The sequence below is a fragment of the Zophobas morio genome, unplaced genomic scaffold, assembly GCF_036711695.1.
Source record: "Zophobas morio isolate AGI-343-1 ecotype UQ-CSIRO unplaced genomic scaffold, CSIRO_AGI_Zmor_V1 ptg000040l, whole genome shotgun sequence".
NCBI classification, from domain to species: Eukaryota; Metazoa; Arthropoda; class Insecta; order Coleoptera; family Tenebrionidae; genus Zophobas; species Zophobas morio.
In genome coordinates, this window is record NW_026972145.1 from 3848714 (window position 1) to 3872252 (window position 23539).

A 23539-nucleotide genomic window follows, 5' to 3' on the forward strand; every position below is an offset into this window, starting at 1 on the left:
GGATTATCTTAGATTTTTCATATTCTGTCGGATTTTTACGTATTCTCTTATAAGTATTTTTCCGGAATCTCCTAGATTCTTTGGGATTCTTCCGAATTCTCTTGGATTCTTGCAGTCTATCGAATTTTATGGATATTTTTTAATTCTGTCTGATTTTTGGATTCTCTTGAATTCTTTTAGATTGTCTCACATTTTTTCGGATTTTTCCATATTCTCTCATATTTTTTCGAAGTCTTTTGAATTCCGAGAAAGAATCCGATAGAATACGAAAAAAATCCTTTAAAATATTTTTAATAACGAAAAAAAATTTGAATCTCCAGTCTCAGAAATTTTGATATTTTTAAATTTGCGAACTTAACTTTCTTAATTTTTTATTTCATGGCTAACTCGAGCGCCAAAAAATAAATAAAAAAATAACTCAACGGAAAGATTTCACTTTCTCTCCCAATCCGGCCCGACTTCCGCGCGGTTTTTTCCCATCCACCCCCGCCCCGGCCCAATGCGTGCCCCGGCCAGGTGTCGCCACTCGACCTTCGCCACCTCTGACGTCATCGCCCTTACGTAACGGCTTTCTCCGCACCGCAGACGGCCACAATCCACAATCGCGGGAAAAGCGGTGCAGTGAAAGCCGCCTCTAAACAAACCTTCCGTTATTGGTGCAGGTCGTGTAGCAAGTGGGTGACCTTGACTTAGAAATCGCGCCCATATTCACTGCCAGTGATATAACTTCCTGCACGCGTTGCGGGTTGGTGACCGCGCTCGCGGAGGAAATCTGCAACAATGGGGCAATTTTTTGCTTGTGTAACGGTGCAGCGAGTGCGGCTGCAGTTTCCGAAAGAGAGGAAAGCGGTCGTTCCGCGGCGGAGAGACGTGTGTGGAGATCGCGTGAGGTAACGGCTGCATTCCTGCGGCCGGTTCGGTAAACGCGGTTTTTTTCCACGGCGGGAATGGAGCCGCGGCACGTGATTTATGGCAGGGGGAGCAGTGAGTGGAGCACGGAGCGGAATGTCGAGAAAATTTTGAAGTTGTTTTTTGTATAGTAAAACAACTATATTTAGAAAATTTAAAATTTCTTAAAAATCCTGAATCCTATATATGTACTTAATTATAAAAAAATATTGTAAAGTTTCTGAAAGAATCTGCGAAAATCCGAAAGAATACAGAAGAACACGAGAGAATACGAAAAAATCCGAGAGCATACGGAACAATACGAGAGAACACGAGAAAAATCCAGACAATTAGAGAGGATTCGAGAGAATCCGGTAAAATCCGAAAGAAGACCCCAAAATCCGAGAGAATACGAAAAAATACAACGAAATCAGAGAGAATTCAGGAAAAACCGAAAGAATACAAAAAATTCAAGAGAATCCGAAAGAATTCAAGAGAATTCGGAAATATGCAAAAGAATCTGAAAGAATCTGAGAGAACCCGAAAAAATCTGAGAGAATCCGAAGTTACGAGGGGACACGAAAAAATCCCAGATAATTGGGGAGAATTCGAGAGAATCCGGAAAAATCCGAAAGAAAACCCAAAAATCTGGGAGAATACGAGATAATACAAGAAAATCCGGGAGAATCCAGAAAAATCCAAGATAATACGAAAGAATTCGAGAGAATACGAAAAAATCCAAGAGGGTCAGAAAGAATTCAAGAGAATCCGGAAGAATGCAAAAGAATTTGAGAAACTTCGGGAGAATCCGTAAGAATACAAGAAAATTTGAAAACAATTCAGATACGAGGGAATACGAAAATGATCCGAAAGAATACGAGAGAATCCGACAAAATTTCGGGAGAATCGGAGAGAATTCGGAAGAGTCCGAAAGAATTCGCGAGAGTACGGAAAAATCGAGGGAATCCGATAGAACTCGAAAAAATTCAAGAAAATACGAACAAATCTGAGAAAATTCGAAAGAATCCATAAAAATGTGAATAAATGTAAAAAATCCAAGAAAATACGAAAAATTCCGACAGAATTCTAGAGAATTCGAAAAAAAATCGATAGGATCCGAAAGAATCGGACAGAATCCCAGAGAATCCGTGAGAATCCGGAAGGACTCGAAAGAATATAAGAATAAGATAAAATCCGAGAATTTTCTGGAAAATCTGATAGGAATCCAAAAGGTTTTGAGAGAAATTGTAAGAATTTGAGAGAATTCGATAGAATCCCGGGAGTACGACATAAATCGAAATAATTCGCAAAGAAATCGAGAGAAACTGATAGAATTCAAAAGAATATGAAAAGAATGTCCAAGATCCGATGGAATATCAATAGAATCCGATAGAATCTAAGAAAATATCAGAAAAAAACGAAAAAACCGAGAGAATACGAAAAAATACAAGGGGATCAGAGAGAATTCAGGAAAAACTGAAAGAATGCAAAAAATCCAAGAGAATCCGAAAGATTCAAGAGAATTCGGAAGAATGCAAAACAATCTGAAGGAATTCGAAAGAACCCGAAAAAATCCGAGAGAATCCGAAAGAATACGAGAGGACACTAAAAAAACCCAGATAATTGGGGAGAATTCGAGAAAATCCGGAAAAATCCGAAAGAAAACCCAAAAATCTGGGAGAATACGAGATAATACAAGAGAATTCGACAGAATTCAAGAAAATCCGGGAGAATCCAGAAAAATCCAAGAAAATACGAAAGAATTCGAGAGAATACGAAAAAATCCAAGAGAATCAGAAAGAATTCAAGAGATTCCGGAATAATGCAAAAGAATTTGAGAAACTTCCGGAGAATCCGTAAGAATTCAAGAAAATTTGAAAACAATTCAGATTCGAGGAATACGAGAGAATCCGAGAAAATTTCTGGAGAATCGGAGAGAATTTGGAAGAGTCCGAAAGAATCCGCGAGAGTACGGAAAAAATCGAGAGAATCCGATAGAACTCGAAAAAATCCAAGAAAATACGAACAAATCTGAGAAAAATTCGAAAGAATACATAAAAATGTGAAAAAATAAAAAAAACCCGAGAAAATACGAAAAATTCCGACAGAATTCTAGAGAATTCGAAAAAAAATCGATAGGATCCGAAAGAATCGGACAGAATCTCAGAGAATCCGTGAGAATCCGGAAGGACTCGAAAGAATATAAGAATAAGATAAAATCCGAGAATTTTCTGGAAAATCTGATAGAATCCAAAAGGTTCTGAGAGAAATTGTAAGAATTTGAGAGAATTCGATAGAATTCCGGAAGTACGACATAAACCGAAATAATTCGCAAAGAAATCGAGAGAAACTGATAGAATCCAAAAGAATATGAAAAGAATGTCCAAGATCCGATGGAATATCAATAGAATCCGAAAGAATCCAAGAGAATATCAGAGAAAACGAAAAAACCGAGAGAATACGAAAAAATACAAGGGGATCAGAGAGAATTCAGGAAAACCCGAAAGAATGCAAAAAATCCAAGAGAATCCGAAGGAATTCAAGAGAATTCGGAAGAATGCAAAACAATCTGAAAGAATTCGAGAGAACCCGAAAAAATCCGAGAGAATCCGAAAGAATACGAGGGGACACTAAAAAATCCCAGATAATTGGGGAGAATTCGAGAGAATCCGGAAAAATCCGAAAGAAAACCCAAAAATCTGGAAGAATACGAGATAATACAAGGGAATCCGGCAGAATTCAAGAAAATCCGGGAGAATCCAGAAAAATCCAAGAGAATACGAAAGAATTCGAGATAATACGAAAAAATCCAAGAGAATCAGAAAGAATTCAAGAGAATCCGGAAGAATGCAAAAGAATTTGAGAAACATCGGGAAAATCCGTAAGAATACAAGAAAATTTGAAAACAATTCAGAATCGAGGGAATACGAAAATGATCCGAAAGAATACGAGAGAATCGGACAAAATTTCGGGAGAATCGGAGAGAATTCGGAAGAGTCCGAAAGAATCTGCGAGAATACGGAAAAAATCGAGAGAATCCGATAGAACTCGAAAAAATCCAAGAAAATACGAACAAATCTGAGAAAAATTCGAAAGAATACATAAAAATGTGAAAAAATGTAAAAAAATCCGAGAAAATACGAAAAATTCCGACAGAATTCTAGAGAATTCGAAAAAAAATCGATAGGATCCGAAAGAATCGGACAGAATCTCAGAGAATCCGTGAGAATCCGGAAGGACTCGAAAAAACACGAATAAGAGAAAATCCTGGAAAAAAATGAAGAAAATCTAAGAGAATCGAAAAAATCCGAGAATTTTCTCGAATATCTGATAGAATCCAAAAGGTTCTGAGAGAAATTGTAAGAATTTGAGAGAATTCGAGAGAATCTCGGGAATACGTTATAAACCGAAATAATTCGAAAAGGAATCGAGAGAAACTGATAGAATTCAAAAGAATATGAAAAGAATGTCCAAGATCCGATGGAATATCAATAGAATCCGAAAGAATCCAGAGAATATCAGAGAAAACGAAAAAACCGAGAGAATACGAAAAAATACAAGGGGATCAGAGAGAATTCAGGAAAAACCGAAAGAATGCAAAAAATCTAAGAGAATCCGAAGGAATTCAAGAGAATTCGGAAGAATGCAAAATAATCTGAAAGAATTCGAGAGAACCCGAAAAAATCCGAGACAATCCGAAAGAATACGAGGGACATGAGTAAATCCCAGATAATTGGGGAGAATTCGAGAGAATCCGGAAAAATCCGAAAGAAAACCCAAAAATCTGGAAGAATACGAGATAATACAAGGGAATCCGGCAAAATTCAAGAAAATCCGGAGAATCCAGAAAAATCCAAGAAAATACGAAAGAATTCGAGAGAATACGAAAAAATCCAAGAAAATCAGAAAAAACAGAATCCGGAAGAATGCAAAAGAATTTGAGAAACTTCGGGAGAATCCGTAAGAATACAAGAAAATTTGAAAACAATTCAGATTCAAGGGAATACGAAAAGGATCCGAAAGAACACGAGAGAATCCGACAAAATTTCGGGAGAATCGGAGAGAATTCGGAAGAGTCCGGAAGAATCCGCGAGAGTACGGAAAAAATCGAGGAAATCCGATCGAATCCGAAAAAATCCAGGAAAATACGAACAAATCTGAGAAAATTCGAAAGAATCCATAAAAATGTGAAAAAACACGAGAAAATACGAAAAATTCCGACAGAATTTTAGAGAATTTGAAAAAAATCGATAGGATCTGAAAGAATCGGACAGAATCTCAGGGAATCCGTGAGAATTCGGAAGGACTGGAAAGAATACGAATAAGAGAAAATCCGAAAAAACAATGGAGAGAATCTAAGAGAATCGAAAAAATCCGAGAATTTTCGGGAGAATCTGATAGAATCCAAAAATAGTGGTTAGTGACTGAATTTTAAAAAAATATTGTAAAATTTCCGGAAGAATCCAAAAGAATACGTAAAAATACGACAGAATACGAAAAAATCCAAGAGAATAGGAAAGAATGCGGAAGAATCTTACAGAATGCAGATGAATCCGAAAAAATCCGAGAGAATACGAAAAAATTCGAACGAATCCGACAAACTTCTAGAGAATGCGAAAAAATCCGAAAGAATCCGATTGACAGAGTCCTAGAAAATCCGATAAAATCCGAAAAAAGTCGGAAAGAGACGTAAAATTCTCAGAGAATCCTAAAGAATCCGAGTAAACCCGAAATAATCCGAGAGACTCCTAGAGGGAATCCGATAACATAAAAAAAAAAACGCAAAAATTCGAGAAACCCCGGAAAAATGCGAGAGAATACGAAAGAATTCGAGAAATTACTAAAAAACCCGATCGAATGCGAAGGAATCCGAAAGAATACCAGAAGATTCGAATCCGACAAACTCCAATAGATTGCGAAAAAATCCGACAGAATCCGATATAATTCGAAAAAAGTCGAAAAGAGACGCAAAAATCCGAGAAAATCCGAAATAATGCGAGAAAATACGAAAAAAATCCAATGAATCCGACAAATTCTTAGAGAATACGAAAAAAGCCGAAGGAATCCGACAGACACACTTCTAGAGAATCCGATATGAGCTGAAAAAAGTCAAAAAAAGACGCAAAATTCGGAGAGAATGCGAAAGAATCCGAAAAAATTGACAAATTCCTACAGAACCCGATAGAATGCGGAAAAATCCGAAAAAATCCGAGAGACTCTTAGAGAATCCAATAACTTAAAAAAAATCAAAAGAAGACGAAAAAATCCGGGAAAACTCGAAAAAATCCGAGAAAATACAAGGAAATTAGAGATAATTCAAGAAAATCTGAGAGAATCCAGAAGAATCCAAGAGAAAACTGAGGAATTCGAAAAAACCAAGAGATTCAGATAGGATTCAAGAGAATCCGAAAGAATGCAAAAGAATATAAAGAATCCGAAAGAATACGAGAGAATCTGACAAAAGCTGGGGATCCAAAGGAATCCGAGAGAATCTCAACAAAACCCTAGAAAAACTCGAAAGAAAGAAAGAATCCGAAAGAATCCGAGAAAATACGAAAAAATACGCAAAGAAAATTCGAGAGAATGCGGAATAATACAAGGAAATCAGAGAGAATTCAAGAAAATCCGAGAGAATCCGAGATACTTCTAGAAAAATCCGATAACATAAAAAAATCGTAAGAAAACGCACAAATCCGAAAAAACCCGAAAGAATCCGAGAAAGTACGAAAAAATACACGAAGAAAATTCGGGAGAATCCGCAAAAATGCGAGACAATATAAAATAATTCGGGAAATTCGTAGAGAACTCGACGAATCCGAAATAAACCGATAGAATACGAAAAAATCCAAAAAAATTCGAGAGAAATTGGATAAAATCCGAAAAAATCCGAGAGAATACGAAAGAAAAAATTCGAAAAATCCCATACACTTCTAGAGAATCCGACAAAATCCTGAAGAATCCGACATAATTGGACAAACTCGTAGAGAACCCGATAGAATCCGGAAAAATCCGAGAGAATACGAACAAATCCAAGAGAAGCGGAGAGAACGCAAGAGAATCCAGCAAAATCCGAAAGAACCGGAGTGAATCTGGGAGAAACCGAGTGAATCCAAGAGAATCCGGAAGAATCTGAAAAATCTGAGAAAATACGAAAATCCGGGATAATTCGAAAAAATCCAGGAGAATGGGAGAGAACCCTGGAGAATTCGAAAGAAGATTCAAAAGAATCCAGAAAAATCCAATGAAATCCGTGAGAATTCGGGAAAGTCCAGAAAAATCCGAGAAAATACGAAATAATTCGAGAAATTCTTAGAGAATCCGAAAGAATCCGACAGACTTCTAGAAAATCCGATAAAATCCAAAAAAATTGACAGAACACGCAAAAATCCGAAGAATCCGAGTGAATCCGAAAGAATACGAGCCAATACGAAGAGAATAAGATAGAATACTGAAAAAGCCAAAAGAATTCGATAAATTCCTAAAGAGCCCGATAGAATCCGAAATAATTCGAGAGAATACGAACAAATCCGGGAGAATTTCAGTGAATTCTGGAAAGACTGAAAAATTCCGGGGGAATACAAAATAATTCAAAGAAAACGTAGAGAACTAGATGGAATCCGAGAGAATACGAAAAAAATACAACAGAATCGGAGATCCTAATTCGAGAGAATCAGGAAAAATGCGAAAGAAAACGAGACAAACCGAGAGAATACGAAAAAATAGGAGTGCGATCTTAGAGAATACGGGAGAATGGAAAAATCCAAGAAGTGAAGAGAATACGGAAAAATCCGGAAAAACCAGAAAAAATCTGAAGGACTACTAGAGAATCCGATAAAATCCGAAACAATTGGAACGAAGACGCAAAAATCCGAGAGAATCCGAGCGAATCTGGAAGAATACGAAAAAATTCAAAGAAATCCGAGAGAATTCGAGAAAATCCGGAAAAACCCGAGTGAATCCGAAAGAATACGATGTAATACGAGAGAATCCAAGAGAAGAGAAAAGAAAGCTGAAAAATCCAAAAGAATCCGAGAAATTCCCACAGAATCCAATAGAATTCGAGAGAATACGAAAAAATCCGGGAGAATCCCAATGAATTCTGTAGAGACTGGAAAATTAAGAGAGAATACAAAATAATTCAAGGAAAACGTGGAGAACTAGATGGAATCCGAGAAATCTGGAAGAATCCCAGAGAATACGAAAATATACAAGAGAATTGAGGAAAAATCGAGAGAATGCGAAAAAATGAGAGATAAAACGAGAGAATCCGCAAAAAACCGAGTGAAATCTAAGAGAATACAGAAAAAGACGGGAGATTGGAAAAATCCAAAAGAAGTGAAGAGAATACGGAAAAATCCGGAAAAACCCGAAGAAATCTGAAGGACCACTAGAGAAGAAGAAGACGCAAAAATCCGACAGAATCCGAGCGAATCTGGAAGAATATAAAAAAATCCGAAAGAATTCGAGAAAATCCGGAAAAATCCGAGTGAATCCGGAAGAATACGGGGTAATACGAGAGAATCCAAGAGAAGACAAGAGGAAATAATGCTGAAAAATCCGAAAGAATCCGAGAAATTCCTACAGAGCCCAATAGAATCCGAAAGAATTCCAGAGAATGCGAAAAAATCCGGGACAATCCCAGTGAATTCTGAAAAGACTGAAAAATTCCGGGGGAATACAAAATAATTCAAGGAAAAGGTGGAAAACCAGATGGAATACGAAAAAATACAAGAGAATCGGAGAAAATTCGAGAGAATACGAAAAAATGCAAGAGAAAACGAAATAATCCGAAAAGAATTTCTAAAAAAAAATACAAAAATTAAAAATCTACAATTTTCAAAAATAGTTACTGAAAATTGTCTGATTCCTTAAAACTGTAAAAAACTCCTTTAAAATACATTTTTTAGCACAGAAGTTTCCGAACCCTTGAAAAAACAAAACTACTTAATTTTCTTTAACTGGAAATACAGGAAAAAACTAATGACCTAATCACACTTTATTAACAACATAAATGCCTTCATAACGAACTATTTACTATCATTTTTTTTTTTAATAATTCCCAAGAAACAATTAACTTCCAGTTTAAAATTTTTTACCCAACCTTGGAACTCCAACCTTTTCGAATCCCCATACTATACATATGGTACAGTCGCCACCAAACGATTGGAAAGTACAACCAGCCACATGTCCAGAAGACCCGACAACCTCTTACGCAACCCCGCCTCACGAAACCAAAAATTTCCATTTTTCCCTAAATCGAATCTCTTCTTTACATAACCCTGTTAGTTAGATCACAGAAGACCACGTAATAATAATAAAATAACATAAACATGAACTGCAACAATAATAAAAATAAGGTCGAGCGAACGTACAAACTAGTTATCCGTTTAAAAACATTACATAACCGGAGAAACTAACTTTCTTTGGAATGCAGAAAGGTTGTTTCGAGAGATGACAATACGCTCTCGATAAACTATTATTAAGCGGTAATTAAATTACTATTATTTCACTCTAGTTTGGTTTTTTTCTTTGTTTGGTTGGTCGCGTGGCCAGTTTTACCCGATTTGTCGTACCTGGAAACGCGCTAATTGCGATGTGGGGTGACATAATTGTGCCAACGAAAGGAAAACAAACTTTCGTGTTCATCGTTAAACGGTTTTTGGGGATGTCGTACTGCGTTTAGTCATCGTGTTGACATTAAAAAATGACACTGACATTGGGTTGCGTAAGGGTTATGCAACCAACTATGCACGGGATATGTGAAAGTCGGTTATTTAATTGATATGTTGCGCAAATTTGGGGATTTTTGTTACTAACAACCACACCAGAAATAGTTAAGATAATGACATTTGTAGGTTAAATTTTCGCAATAATAAGTGACAATGTTGAAAACAATTTCACCACCCAGATTACGAGAAATTCCCCAAAATATTAGTAGTTGATGATCCCATCTTACACTTTTATCGAATAAATGTCATCTAAATGTTAAATACTAGCATAGTCCTGAACTTGTGGTTTATGAATCCGTGTTGATTTTTTATACTAAACATAGAGGTTTTTGGAAAAAAATAAAAGTTGTAGATCTGCAATAATTTTTCGAATTTTTGATTTTTCAACTTTTTGATTTTTCAAATTTTGATTTCCCAATTTTGGGATTTTTCAGTTTTTAGAATTTTCTTACATTACTCAATTTTTGGCTTTTCTAAATTCTCCATTTTTTGAGATCTCAATTTCTCGTATAATCGATTTTTTGGTTTTTCGAACTTTCGATTTTTCCATTTCAATTTCTCAATTTTGAGCTTTTCAGATTGTCCGATTTTTCCATTTTTCCCTTTTTTGACTTATCGATTGCTCGAGTTTTTGCTTTGTTGATTTTTCAAAGTTTTCGTTTTTTGAATTTTAGATTTTTCGATTTTTAAATTTTTCGATTTTCCAATTTTTCAATTTTTGACATTTTTTTTTGTAAATTTTTGGTATTTCGATTTATCAATTTCTCCATTCGACTTTTCGAATTCCCAGTTTTTCAGTTTGAGGATTTTTCAATATTTCGATTTTCAGTTTTTCCATTTTTGACTTATCGATTTCCCGAGTTTTTATTTTCTTGAATTTTCAGTTTTTCTTTTTTATTCTAAATTTTGCAATTTTCGACGTTTCTAAATTTTCGATTTTTCGATTCCTCGATTGTTCAATTTTTCATTATTTCGATTCTTCAATTTTTCCATTTTTTGACTTTTCGAATACACGATTTTTTTATTTTTCGACTTTTCTACTTCTCTCTTTTTCAATTTCCCAATTTTTGATATTTTAGGATCTTTCACAATTTTTACTCTTCAATTTTTCGACTTTTTGATTTTTTGAATTCTCTAATTTTCCGATTCTTAAATTTTCGATTTTCCAATTCTTCGATTTTTGATGTTTCGATTTCTTAATTTTTCAATTTTTCAATTTCGCAATTTTGCGATGTTCTTCAATTTTTCGATTTTCTTATTTTTGACTTTTTGACATTTTTTTGTAAATTTTTGATTTTTCGATTTATCAATTTCTCCATTCATCGATTTTTGGTTTTTCGACTTTTCGATTTCCCAATTTTTCAGTTTTAGGATTTTTCAATATTTCGATTTTCAGTTTTTCCATTCTCGACTTATCGATTTCCCGATTTTTATTTTTTTGATTTTTCACTTTTTCTTTTTTTATTCTAAATTTTTCAATTTTTGAAGTTTCTAAATTTTCGATTTTTCGATTCCTCGGTTGTTCAATTTTTCATTATTTCGATTCTTCAATTTTTCCATTTTTTGACTTTTCGAATACTCGATTTTTTGATTTTTCGTCTTTTCTACTTCTCTCTTTTTCAATTTCTCAATTTTTGATATTTTAGGATCTTTCAAAATTTTGACTCTTCAATTTTTCGACTTTTTGATTTTTTGGATTCTCGAATTTATACTTTTTGATTATCCAATTTTACGAATCTTAAATTTTAGATTTTCCAATTCTTCGATTTTTGATGTTTCGATTTCTTAATTTTTCAATTTTTCAAATTTCGCAATTTTGTGATGTTCTTCAATTTTTCGATTTTCTTATTTTTCACTTTTTGACATTTTTTTTGTAAATTTTTGATTTTTCGATTTATCAATTTCTCCATTCATCGATTTTTGGTTTTTCGACTTTTCGATTTCCCAATTTTTCAGTTTTAGGATTATTCAATATTTCGATTTTCAGTTTTTCCATTTTTGACTTATCGATTTCCCGATTTTTATTTTTTTGATTTTTTACTTTTTCTTTTTTTATTCTAAATTTTTCAATTTTTGAAGTTTCTAAATTTTCGAATTTTCGATTCCTCGATTGTTCAATTTTTCATTATTTCGATTCAATTTTTCCATTTTTTGACTTTTCGAATACTCGATTTTTTGATTTTTCGTCTTTTCTACTTCTCTCTTTTTCAATTTCTCAATTTTTGATATTTTAGGATCTTTCAAAATTTTGACTCTTCAATTTTTCGACTTTTTGATTTTTTGGATTCTCGAATTTATACTTTTTGATTATCCAATTTTACGAATCTTAAATTTTAGATTTTCCAATTCTTCGATTTTTGATGTTTCGATTTCTTAATTTTTCAATTTTTCAAATTTCGCAATTTTGTGATGTTCTTCAATTTTTCGATTTTCTTATTTTTCACTTTTTGACATTTTTTTTGTAAATTTTTGATTTTTCGATTTATCAATTTCTCCATTCATCGATTTTTGGTTTTTCGACTTTTCGAATTCCCAATTTTTCAGTTTTAGAATTTTTCAGTATTTCGATTTTCAGTTTTTTCATTTTTGATTTATCGATTTCCCGATTTTTTATTTTTTTGATTTTTCACTTTTTCGTTTTTTTATTCTAAATTTTTTAATTTTTGACGTTTCTAAATTTTCGATTTTTCGATTCCTCGATTGTTCAATTTTCCATTATTTCTATTCTTCAATTTTTTCATTTTTTGACTTTTCGAATACTCGATTTTTTTATTTTTCGACTTTTCTACTTCTCTCTTTTTCAATTTCTCAATTTTTGATATTTTAGGATCTTTCAAAATTTTGAATCTTCAATTTTTCGACTTTTTGATTTTTCGAATTCTCGTATTTTTACTTTTTGAATATCCAATTTTCCAATTCTTAAATTTTAGATTCTCCAATTTTTCGATTTCTGAAGTTTCGATTTCTCGATTTTTAATTTTTTCGATTTTTACGTTTTTCGAAATTTCAATTTTTCGATTGAAATTGAAAAAAAAATGAGTGATGAATTGAAAATTTGGAAAATCTAAATTAAAATTTTTGAGATTTTTCAATTTTTCCAGTTTTCAGTTTTTCTTTGATTTCCAAATTTTTTGATACTTTAATTTTTCAATTTTTGGCGTCTCTAAATTCTCGATTTTTCAATTTTTGATATTTTAAGATTTTTCAAAATTTTGATTATTCAATTTTTCGATTCATCAATTTTTCTTGGATTGCTAAATTTTTTGATATTTCAGTTTTGGGATTTTTCAATATTTCGATTCTTTAATTTTTCCTTTTTTCGGCTTTTCGATTTTTTATTTTCTGATTTTTAATTTCTCGTTTTTTGAATTTAAACATTTTCAATTTTTCAATTTTTGACGATTATAAATTTTCGAATTTTCGATTTCTCGACTCATCGATTTTTGATTTTTCGACTGTTCGATTTCTCGATTTTCCAATTTTTCAATTTTTAATTTTTTGATATTTTAAGATTTTTCAGAAATTTGATCCTTTAATTATTCGATCTTTCGATTTCTCGAATTTTTTGATTTTTTTTTTTCGATTTCTCAATTTTTTTATATTTCAGTTTTGGGATTTTTCAATCTTTCGATTTTCGAATGAATTTTTCCGTTTTTCGACTTTTTACTTTCCCGATTTTTCAATTTTTGACGATTCTAAATTTTTATTTTTCCGATTTCTCAAGTAACCAATTTTTTGATTTTTCGACTTTTCAATTTTTGAATTTCTCAATTTTTGATATTTTAGGATTTTTCAAAATTTTTATTCTTCAATTTTCCGACTTTTCCATTTTTTGATTTCTCGAATTTTTCATTTTTTAATTCTCAATTTTACTCATTTTTTCGATTTTTTGATTGAAAATGGAAAACAATTCAAGTTGAAAATTTGGAAAGTGTAAAATTTAAAATGTTTGGATTTCTCAATTTCTCGAGTAATCAATATTTCGATTTTTCAGTTTCTCGAAAAATCGATTTTTTGAGTATTCGACTTTCAGTCAATTTTTGATATTTCAGTTTTTGGATTTTTCACAATTTTGCTTCTTCAATTTTTTGACTTTTCGATTTTCGAATTTTTATTTTTTTGATTATTCTTTTTTTCAATTCTTAACTTTTAGTAATTTCAATACTTCGTTTTTTAAATATTGTTTTGGGATTTTTCAAAATTTCTATTCGTCAATTTTTCGATTTTGTAATTTTTGACGTTTCTAAATTTCCAATTTTTCCATTTCTCCATTTCAGAATTAATCGATCTTTTGGTTTTTCAACTTTTTAATTTATCGATTATTGAATTTTCCGATTTCTCAATTTTTCCGTATTTCAGTTTTGGGGTTTTTCAGTATTTCAATTCTTTATTTTTTCCGTTTTTCAACTTTTCGATTTTTTACTTTACCGCTTATTTAATTTTTCGTTTTTTGAATTTAAAATTTTCCAATTTCCCAGTTTTTAGATTTTTAATTTTTGAACTTTCCAATTTTTGACAATTCTAAATTTTCGATTTTTCGATTTCTCAATTTCTCGACTAATCGATTTTTTGGTTTTACGACTTTTCGATTTCTCGATGTTTCAAGTTTTTAATTTCTCAAAATTTGATATTCGTATTTTAAGATTCTTCAATTTTTGGTTTTCTCGAATTTTTACTTTTTAGATATTTCAATTTTTTGTTTTTTTTTTGATTCGATTTTTCAAGTTTTCAATTTTTTGAGGTTTCTACTTCTCGATTTTTCAATTTTTTAATATCTTAATTTTTAAGTTTTAAAATTTTAGATTTTTCGATTTCTCAATTTTTCAGTTCTTCGATACTTCTGTTGTTTGATTCTTTAATTTTTCTGTTTTTTGACTTTTCGATTTTATCGTTTTTCGTTTTTGAATTTTAAATTTTTCAATTTTTAGATTTTTTGATTTCCCAATTTTTCGACAAATCTATTTTTTGATTTTTCCGACTTTCTGATTTCTCGATCTTTCAATTTCTCAATTTTTGATATTTGACGTTTGGAATTTTTGTGAAAATTTTGATTCTTCATTTTTTCGATTTTTTGATGTTTCGACTTCTCGATTTTTCAATTTTTTAATATTTTTATTTTTAATTTTTAAAATTTTAGATTTTTCGATGACTAAATTTTTCAGTTCTTAGATACTTCTATTTTTCAGTTTTTGACGATTCTAAATTTTCCAATTTTTCAATTTCTAGTTTTCGGATTTCAAGTTTTTCAATTCCTCAATTTTTCAATTTTTTGATGTTTCTAAATTTTCGATTTTTTGATTTCTCAGTTTCCCAAGTAATCGTTTTTTGATTTTTGTGTTTTTACTCAATTTTTGATGTCAGTTTTAGAATTTTTCAAAATTTTGATTCTTTCATTTTTCTACTTTTTTGATTATTCAATTTTCTATTCTTAAATTTTAGATTTTTCAATTTTTCGGTTTTTTAATCTCAAATATTTTTCTGTTTCAATTTGTAACTTTTCGAGTTTTCAATTTTTGGCTATTTCGATTACCCAATATTTAGAATTTTCGACTTCTGGACTTTTCGATTTCTCAATTTTTCCATCTTTTTCAGATTTTCAATTTTTTGATTTTCCAACTTCTCTTCTATATTCCGATTTTTCATTTGTTCGATTTCGCGATTCAATTTTCCGATTTTTCAATCTATCCATTTTTTTAAATTTTGGATTTTTCGACTTCTACTTTTAATTTTTGGATTTTTTATTTATTTTTTTATTTGTCATTTCTACCAATCTTGAAAACAAATTTTATTTCAGTATTATAAATAAAACCCTAATATACATATTAATTGTTGTATTATTTTGTGTGATCGGAAATGACCGAGTCTGTTGGCAATCCTGGATTTTTAGTTAATTTAGTTTTCTATAATTTCCGGTTGTCACCTGTCATGACTGGACATTTTTAAATTCGCACAATGCATCCAAAACATAACCTAAATTTATTACAGTCAGTTATACCAACATAAACGCAATAAAGTTCACATTTTCATTTAAAAAGTGCTACCAACAGACTCAGTCATAGATCACGCGCCAAATAAACAAATCTAAGTATTGTTTAACTTTTGACCCACTTAAGCAACCGCAACTAGTAAAAGTGACTTTTATTCTCCCATTTGTCACTAACTGGTGATAATTGCGACCTTTCCTTTCAGAGAAGACATGGAAAAAGTGAACATAAAATTCCACGACAACGGGACCGTCACCTACCAGCACAAGAAAATCCTCCAATTTGTACCTGAACTCTCCGTCAACAAAGACCAAAAAATCACAGTGCCAAATATCCCTCTTCTGGTAAAAGATCGCGTTTTTTTTTTGTCCAATCGGTTTGACGTTTTTGGTTGCAGACTTTGTCCACTCAGTCCAACTCCATGAGCTACCTCGTCCAAAGGACCATCTCTTTCTTGCTCAACTTGAAGGACTACAAGCCCTTCGTTACCGTGACCGCTGACGAGCTCGTTTTTGGCTATGACGACACTCTTGTCAGTCTCGCGCACAGCTTTTACCCGAAGCGAAAAAGACCGATGTCGAGGATGGGGCTTCTTATAAATGTGAGTAGTTTGGGTGTTCGTGGAAACGGGAATGAAAGTTGGGTTTCAGAGGAATGGTACTTTGAATGAAGTTCATAATATATATACTGGGATGACAGGGATGCAGGATTTTGGGCTTTTGGAGAAGCTTAATGGCGCTGATCGGCTGCCATATTGGAAGGAGTCGCCGTGTAATATGATCAGAGCAAGCGAAGGGTCGTTTTTTCCACCTAGGTACTACACGAAGGCGGATGTTGTGCACGTGTATGATAAGGACCTTTGTAGGGTCATGCCCTTGCAGTACAGGGAGCCGGTGGTCAAACACGGTAAGCATTTTTACTCCGATGTATAAACATAAACACTTCAAGTTGTTGTTATTGCTGAGAGGGCATTTTTACTTATTGAATGTAAGCAACAATTTTTAAATTTTAGATTTTTTGATTTTCCGATTTTTCGATTTTTTCAATGTTTCAATTTTTCGATTGTTAGGACTTTTTGATTTTTCAGTTTTTCAATATTTTGGTGTTCCAATTTCTCGATTTTTCAATTTTTGGAATTTTTAAATTTTAGATTTTTCAGGTTTTCGATTTTTAAAACTTTTGATTATTCGATTTTTGAATTTTTCAATTTCTGGATTTATCGAGATTTTGATATTTCAATTTTTCGATTATTCGATTTCTCAATTTTTCAAAATTTTCATTTTCTTGTTTTTTTATTTTTGGATTTCTGGATTTATCGAGATTTCGGTGTTATGACTTTTTTTTAATTTACATTTTCCAATTTTTCAATTTTCAATTTTTCGGTTTTATATTACTTCGACTTCTCGATTTTTCGGTTTTTCGACTTCCCGGTTTTATAATTCCTGTTTCCATGTTTCGATTTTTCGACTTTTCGACTTTTAGATTTTTGGTTTTCCAATTTTTCGACTTTTCAGTTTTTCAATTTTTTGGTTTTTCAATGTTTCGATTTTTTGATTTTCCAGCTTTTCCATATTTCGACATATGGATTTTTTGATTTTACAATTTTTCAATGTTTTGAATTTTCAATTTTCCAATTCCCCAATTTTTCGACTTACCAGTTTTTCAAATTTTTTAATTTTAGATTTTTCGATTTCCCGATTTCTCATTTTTTTTTAATTTTCCGATTCTCCCACTTATATCACTCTCTCCCTCATTCTCGCATTTCTCTCTCTCTCTCTCTTTTTCATTCTTCAATTTATCTCACACTCTCTCATTCTCCCATTTACCTCTCTCTCTCTCTCATTCCCCATTTATCTCTTTCTCATTCTCCCATTTGTTTCTCTCTCATTCTCCCATTTATCTTTCTCCCTCTTATTCTCCAATTTATATCTCCCTCTCTCTCATTCTCCCGTCTCTCTCTCTCTCTCTCTCTCTCATTCTCCCATTTATCTCTCTATCTCATTCCTCCATTTATCTCTCTCGCTCTAATTCTTCTATTTATCTCTCTCATTCTCTTTCTCTCTTTTTGTCCTCTCTCTCATTCTCTCATTCTCTCCCTCTCTCTCTCTCTCTCTCTCTCTCCCAATCTCTCGTTTATCTCCCTCCCTCTTATTCTCCCATTTATCTCTCTCTCATTGTCCCATTTATCTCTCGCTTATTCTTCAATTTATATCTCCCTCTCTCTCATTCTCCCGTTTATCTCTCTCTCTCTCTCTCTCCCTCATTCTTCCATTTATCTCTGTACCTCATTCCTCCATTTATCTCTCTCGGTCTTATTCTTCTATTTATCTCTCTACCTCATTCCCCAATTTATCTCTCTCTGTCTCATTCTCCTATTTATCTCTCTCTCTCTCCCATTCTCCCATTTATCTCTCTCCTTCTCATTCTTCCATTTATCTCTCTCTCATTCTCCCATTTATCTCTCACTCATCTCTCCAATTTATATCTCCCTCTCTCCCATTCTCCCATTTATCTCCCTCTTTCGCATTCTCCCATATTCTCTCTCTCTCTCTCAGTCTCCCATTTATCTCTCTACCTCATTCCCCCATTTATCACTCTCGGTCTCATTCTTCTATTTATCTCTCTCTCTCTCCCATTCTCCCATTTGTCTCTCTCTTTCTCATTCTTCTATTTATCTTCTACCTCATTCCCCCATTTATCTCTCTCGGTCTCATTCTCCTATTTATCTCGCTCTCTCTCCCATTCTCCCATTTATCTCTCACTCATTCTGCAATTTATATCTCATTCTTTCGTTTATCTCTCTCTCTCTCTTTCTCATTCTCCTATTTATCTCCCTCCCTCTTATTCTCCAATTATATCTCCCTCTCCCCCATTCTCCCATTTATCTCTCTCTTTCGCACTCTCCCATTTATCTCTCTCTCATTCTCCCATTTATCTCTCGCTAATTCTGCAATTTATATCTCCCTCTCTCTCATTCTCCCGTTTTCTCTCTTTCTCTCTCTCAGTCTCCCATTTATCTCTCTACCTCATTCCCCCATTTATCTCTCTCGGTCTCATTCTTCTATTTATCTCTCTCTCTCTCTCTCTCCCATTTTTTCATTTATCTCTCTCTTTCTCATTCTTCCATTTATCTCTCTCCTTCTCATTCTTCCATTTATCTCTCTCTCATTCTCCCATTTATCTCTCACTCATTCTGCAATTTATATCTCATTCTCTCGTTTATCTCTCTCTCTCTCTCTCTCTCTCTCTCTCTCTCTCTCTCTTCCTCATTCTCCTATTTATCTCCCTCCCTCTTATTCTCCCATTTATCTCACTCTCATTTTCCCATTTATATCTCGCTCATTCTCCAATTTATATCTCCCTCTCTCCCATTCTCCCATTTATCTCTCTCTTTCGCACTCTCCCATTTATCTCTCTCTCATTCTCCCATTTATCTCTCGCTCATTCTGCAATTTATATCTCCCTCTCTCTCATTCTTCTGTTTACCTCTCTCTCTCTCGCTCTCTCTCATTCTCCTATTTATCTCCCTCCCTCTTATTCTCCCATTTATTTCACTCTGATTTTCCCATTTATCTCCCGCTCATTCTCCAATCTATATCTCCCTCTCTCCCATTCTCCCATTTATCACTCTCTTTCTCACTCTCCCATTTATCTCTCTCTCATTCTCCCATTTATCTCTCGCTCATTCTGCAATTTATATCTCCTTCTCTCTCATTCTCCCGTTTATCTCTCTCCCTCTTATTCTCCTTTTTATCTCTCTCATTCTCTCATTTATCTCTCGCTCATTCTGCAATTTATATATCTCTCTCTCTCTCTCTCTCTCTCTCTCATTCTCCCGTTTATCTCTCTGTCTCTGTTATTCTCCCATTTATCTCTCTCTCTCTCTCTCTCTTCCTCTCTCTCTCTCTCTTCCTCTCTCTCTCTCATTCTCTCATTTATTTCTCTTTTTGATTTTCCAATTTTTTGGTTGTCTGGATTTTTCAATTTTCCAATTTCCCAAGTTTTTGATTTTTCAATTTTTCGATTTTTTAAATTTTAGAATTTTCGATATCTTGTTTTTTATTTACTTTTCAGTTTTCAGATTTTTTGGTTTCTCGATGTTTCAGTTTTTTGATTTTTCAGCTTTTCCACATTTCGACATACGGATTTTCTATTTTACAATTTTTCAATGTTTCGAATTTTCAATTTTCGAATTTTCCAATTTTTCAACTTTTCAGTTTGGGGACTTTTCAGTTTCCCGTTTTTTCAATTTTACGGTTCTTCATTTTCGATTTTTTAATTTTAAAATTGTTCGATTTCTCAATTTATTTTTTTTATTTTTCAGTTTTCAGATTTTTCGGGATTTCGATTTCTGAATATTTCAATTTTTCAATATTTCGATGTTCCGATTTTTGATTTTTCGGTTATTCGATTTTTTGATTTTCCAGTTTTTCGGATGTTCAAATTTTTCAATTTTCCAATTTTCCAAGTTTTTTTTAATGTTTCCATTTCTCGTTTTTTATTTATTTTTCAGTTTTCAGATTTTTCTTTTCTTCGATTTCTGGTTATTTCAATTTTTCGATTTTTTACATTTCCGATTTTTTGATTTTTAATTTTTCGGAGCAGCGGTATTTCTTCGGCTGCACTTCACATTTGAGGCAAGTTCGGTCAAAATAAAATAAAATAAATTTAAAAAAAATTCATGGCCTTCTAGACGACTTTTTTCGATCGCATGTTACGTAAAGACGGAAAATGACCTTTAAAGTTGTCTTATAGGTTGATAAACCAAAAAAAACCCATATTATATAAATCCGATAAATATTCAAATCCTAATAACAATTTTTTTCAAAATTCCAGGAATCAGTGCGGACTTGTACACCCCCGCCGCCTCCATGTTCGAAACGGTGGACCAAGAACCCGACAACAAATGCTACTGCCCAGGCAACGATTTCTGCCCTCCAAAGGGCCTCCAAAGCATCAGCCCTTGCCAATTCGGTACGCCCTTTTTCCAAAAATTTAACCCCCCTATAACAATTTCTTGCAGACGCCCCTGTATATCTCTCCTACCCACACTTCATGGAGGCCGACCCTGCGCTGATCGAGCACTTCGAGGGCCTCCAGCCCGTCAAGGAAAAACACAGCTCCTACTTAAAAATCCAACCCGTAAGTACCAAGTAGGCTGCGATTGAGAGCTCGTGTTGGCAACACTGCGTTTCAGAGATTGGGCGTGCCAATCGAGGCTAAGGTCCGCCTCCAGCTCAACCTCAAGGTGGACCAAGCGCGTCACGTGACCCCCGTCGCCAAGTTCCCCAGCATAATTTACCCAATCATGTGGATCGAGGAGGGGATAGACGACTTGCCGCCGCCAATCAGACGCTGGATTTATCTGGCCACGACGTTCGCCGACGTGGCGTGCCCTCTCATGACGTACGGGTTCATTTTTCTGGGGGGGTGCATCCTGGTCGGGGTGTTCATCAACGGGTACAAGTCGCTGGTCTTTACGAAAGAGACCATAGAGATCAGTATGAAGTCGCTGAGGAGGCGGAGTAGCGGCTATATTGCGGTGGCGAGACCCAAGCTGATAAAGCGAGACACGTATACTCTGCTGGACTTGGATGGCGTAGAGGAGATCGACATTTGAGATGGATGTTGGTTTGATGTGGTTCCCGGTGGCTCGGGTTGAGGAACGAGGCGAAAGCGAGGAGGCCGAGATGCTCAGAGTGAATTTTGTGATACTTGGTGCAATAATTATTCCATTGCCAAAACGTTGAGTGTAGGTTAGGTGTAGTGCGAGTAGGAGATTTATGAGGATTAGTCCTGTTTTTATTGAGTGATATGAGTCATCACAGTGCCGTCAAACGTCATTTGTTTGTATAGATAGGAGTAGGCAATTTTATATCGAAAGCATGTACTTTTTATAAAATATATGAATTTTAAAGACGTAGTGGGGTGTTATTTCAGCGTTTGCGTTCAACTAATAAATGAAATTGAAAAAAACTCGATTATTTAAAAATGGAAAGTCAGAAATGTCAATTGTTCAATTTTTTTAATGGCTTGATTTTTCAATTTTTCAGTTTTTGATTTTTTAATTGTTCAATTTTTCCATTGCCCTATAAGAAAAAGTATACTTTGAAATTTCGAAAATTTCGTTGAAAATTGGTGGAAAATTGGTCGTATTTTACATAGATTTGTACTGTTCAAAGTACGATTCTGGAAAAACCAATGGAGTTATCGAAGAAACGAAAGCGGAAATGACTTCTGCGGCTTGAAATCTACAAGAAAAAGTATACTTTGAAATTTCGATAATTTCGTTGAAAATTGGTGGAAAATTGGTCGTATTTTACATAGATTTGTACTGTTCAAAGTGCGATTCTGGAAAAACCAATGGAGTTATCGAAGAAACGAAAGCGGAAATGACTTCTGCGGCTTGAAATCTACAAGAAAAAGTATACTTTGAAATTTCGAAAATTTCGTTGAAAATTGGTGGAAAATTGGTCGTATTTTACATAGATTTGCACTGTTCAAAGTACGATTCTGGAAAAACCAATCGAGTTATCGAAGAAACGAAAGCGGAAATGACTTCTGCGGCTTGAAATTTACAAGAAAAAGTATACTTTGAAATTTCGAAAATTTCGTTGAAAATTGGTGGAAAATTGGTCGTATTTTACATAGATTTGCACTGTTCAAAGTACGATTCTGGAAAAACCAATGGAGTTATCGAAGAAACGAAAACGGAAATGACTTCTGCGGCTTGAAATCTACAAGAAAAAGTATACTTTGAAACTTCGAAAATTTCGTTGAAAATTGGTGGAAAATTGGTCGTATTTTACATAGATTTGTACTGTTCAAAGTACGATTCTGGAAAAACCAATGGAGTTATCGAAGAAACGAAAGCGGAAATGACTTCTGCGGCTTAAAATCTACAAGAAAAAGTATACTTTGAAATTTCGAAAATTTCGTTGAAAATTGGTGGAAAATTGGTCGTGTTTTACATAGATTTGTACTGTTCAAAGTACGATTCTGGAAAAACCAATCGAGTTATCGAAGAAACGAAAGCGGAAATGACTTCTGCGGCTTGAAATTTACAAGAAAAAGTATACTTTGAAATTTCGAAAATTTCGTTGAAAATTGGTGGAAAATTGGTCGTATTTTACATAGATTTGTACTGTTCAAAGTACGGTTCTGGAAATGCCAATGGAGTTATCGAAGAAACGAAAGCGGAAATGACTTCTGCGGCTTGAAATATACAAGAAAATGTGTACTTTGAAATTTCGAAAATTTCGTTGAAAATTGGTGGAAAATTGGTCGTATTTTACATAGATTTGTACTGTTCAAAGTACGATTCTGGAAAAACCAATCGAGTTATCGAAGAAACGAAAGCGGAAATGACTTCTGCGGCTTGAAATTTACAAGAAAAAGTATACTTTGAAATTTCGAAAATTTCGTTGAAAATTGGTGGAAAATTGGTCGTATTTTACATAGATTTGTACTGTTCAAAGTACGATTCTGGAAAAACCAATGGAGTTATCGAAGAAACGAAAGCGGAAATGACTTCTGCGGCTTGAAATCTACAAGAAAAAGTATACTTTGAAATTTCGAAAATTTCGTTGAAAATTGGTGGAAAATTGGTCGTATTTTACATTGATTTGTACTGTTCAAAGTGCGATTCTGGAAAAACCAATGGAGTTATCGAAGAAACGAAAGCGGAAATGACTTCTGCGGCTTGAAATCTACAAGAAAAAGTATACTTTGAAATTTCGAAAATTTCGTTGAAAATTGGTGGAAAATTGGTCGTATTTTACATAGATTTGTACTGTTCAAAGTGCGATTCTGGAAAAACCAATGGAGTTATCGAAGAAACGAAAGCGGAAATGACTTCTGCGGCTTGAAATCTACAAGAAAAAGTATACTTTGAAATTTCGAAAATTTCGTTGAAAATTGGTGGAAAATTGGTCGTAT

The 23539-nt window shown here is 33.5% G+C and overlaps 1 protein-coding gene across 3 annotated transcripts in view; it reads left to right on the forward strand.

Annotated features, from left to right (window-relative positions):
* Positions 1-21521, forward strand: part of LOC135140604 (scavenger receptor class B member 1) — a 93232-nt gene extending 71711 nt beyond the window's left edge. For all 3 annotated transcript variants that reach the window (XM_064071223.1, XM_064071222.1, XM_064071221.1), the window contains exons 5-10: positions 15807-15945; positions 15999-16202; positions 16252-16507; positions 20438-20575; positions 20625-20743; positions 20799-21521. In XM_064071223.1, the coding sequence (XP_063927293.1) occupies positions 15807-15945; positions 15999-16202; positions 16252-16507; positions 20438-20575; positions 20625-20743; positions 20799-21221 (1279 nt within the window). In that variant the 3' untranslated portion in view covers positions 21222-21521. The remainder of the gene's footprint in view (positions 1-15806; positions 15946-15998; positions 16203-16251; positions 16508-20437; positions 20576-20624; positions 20744-20798) is intronic.
* Positions 21522-23539: the final 2018 nt, after the last annotated feature.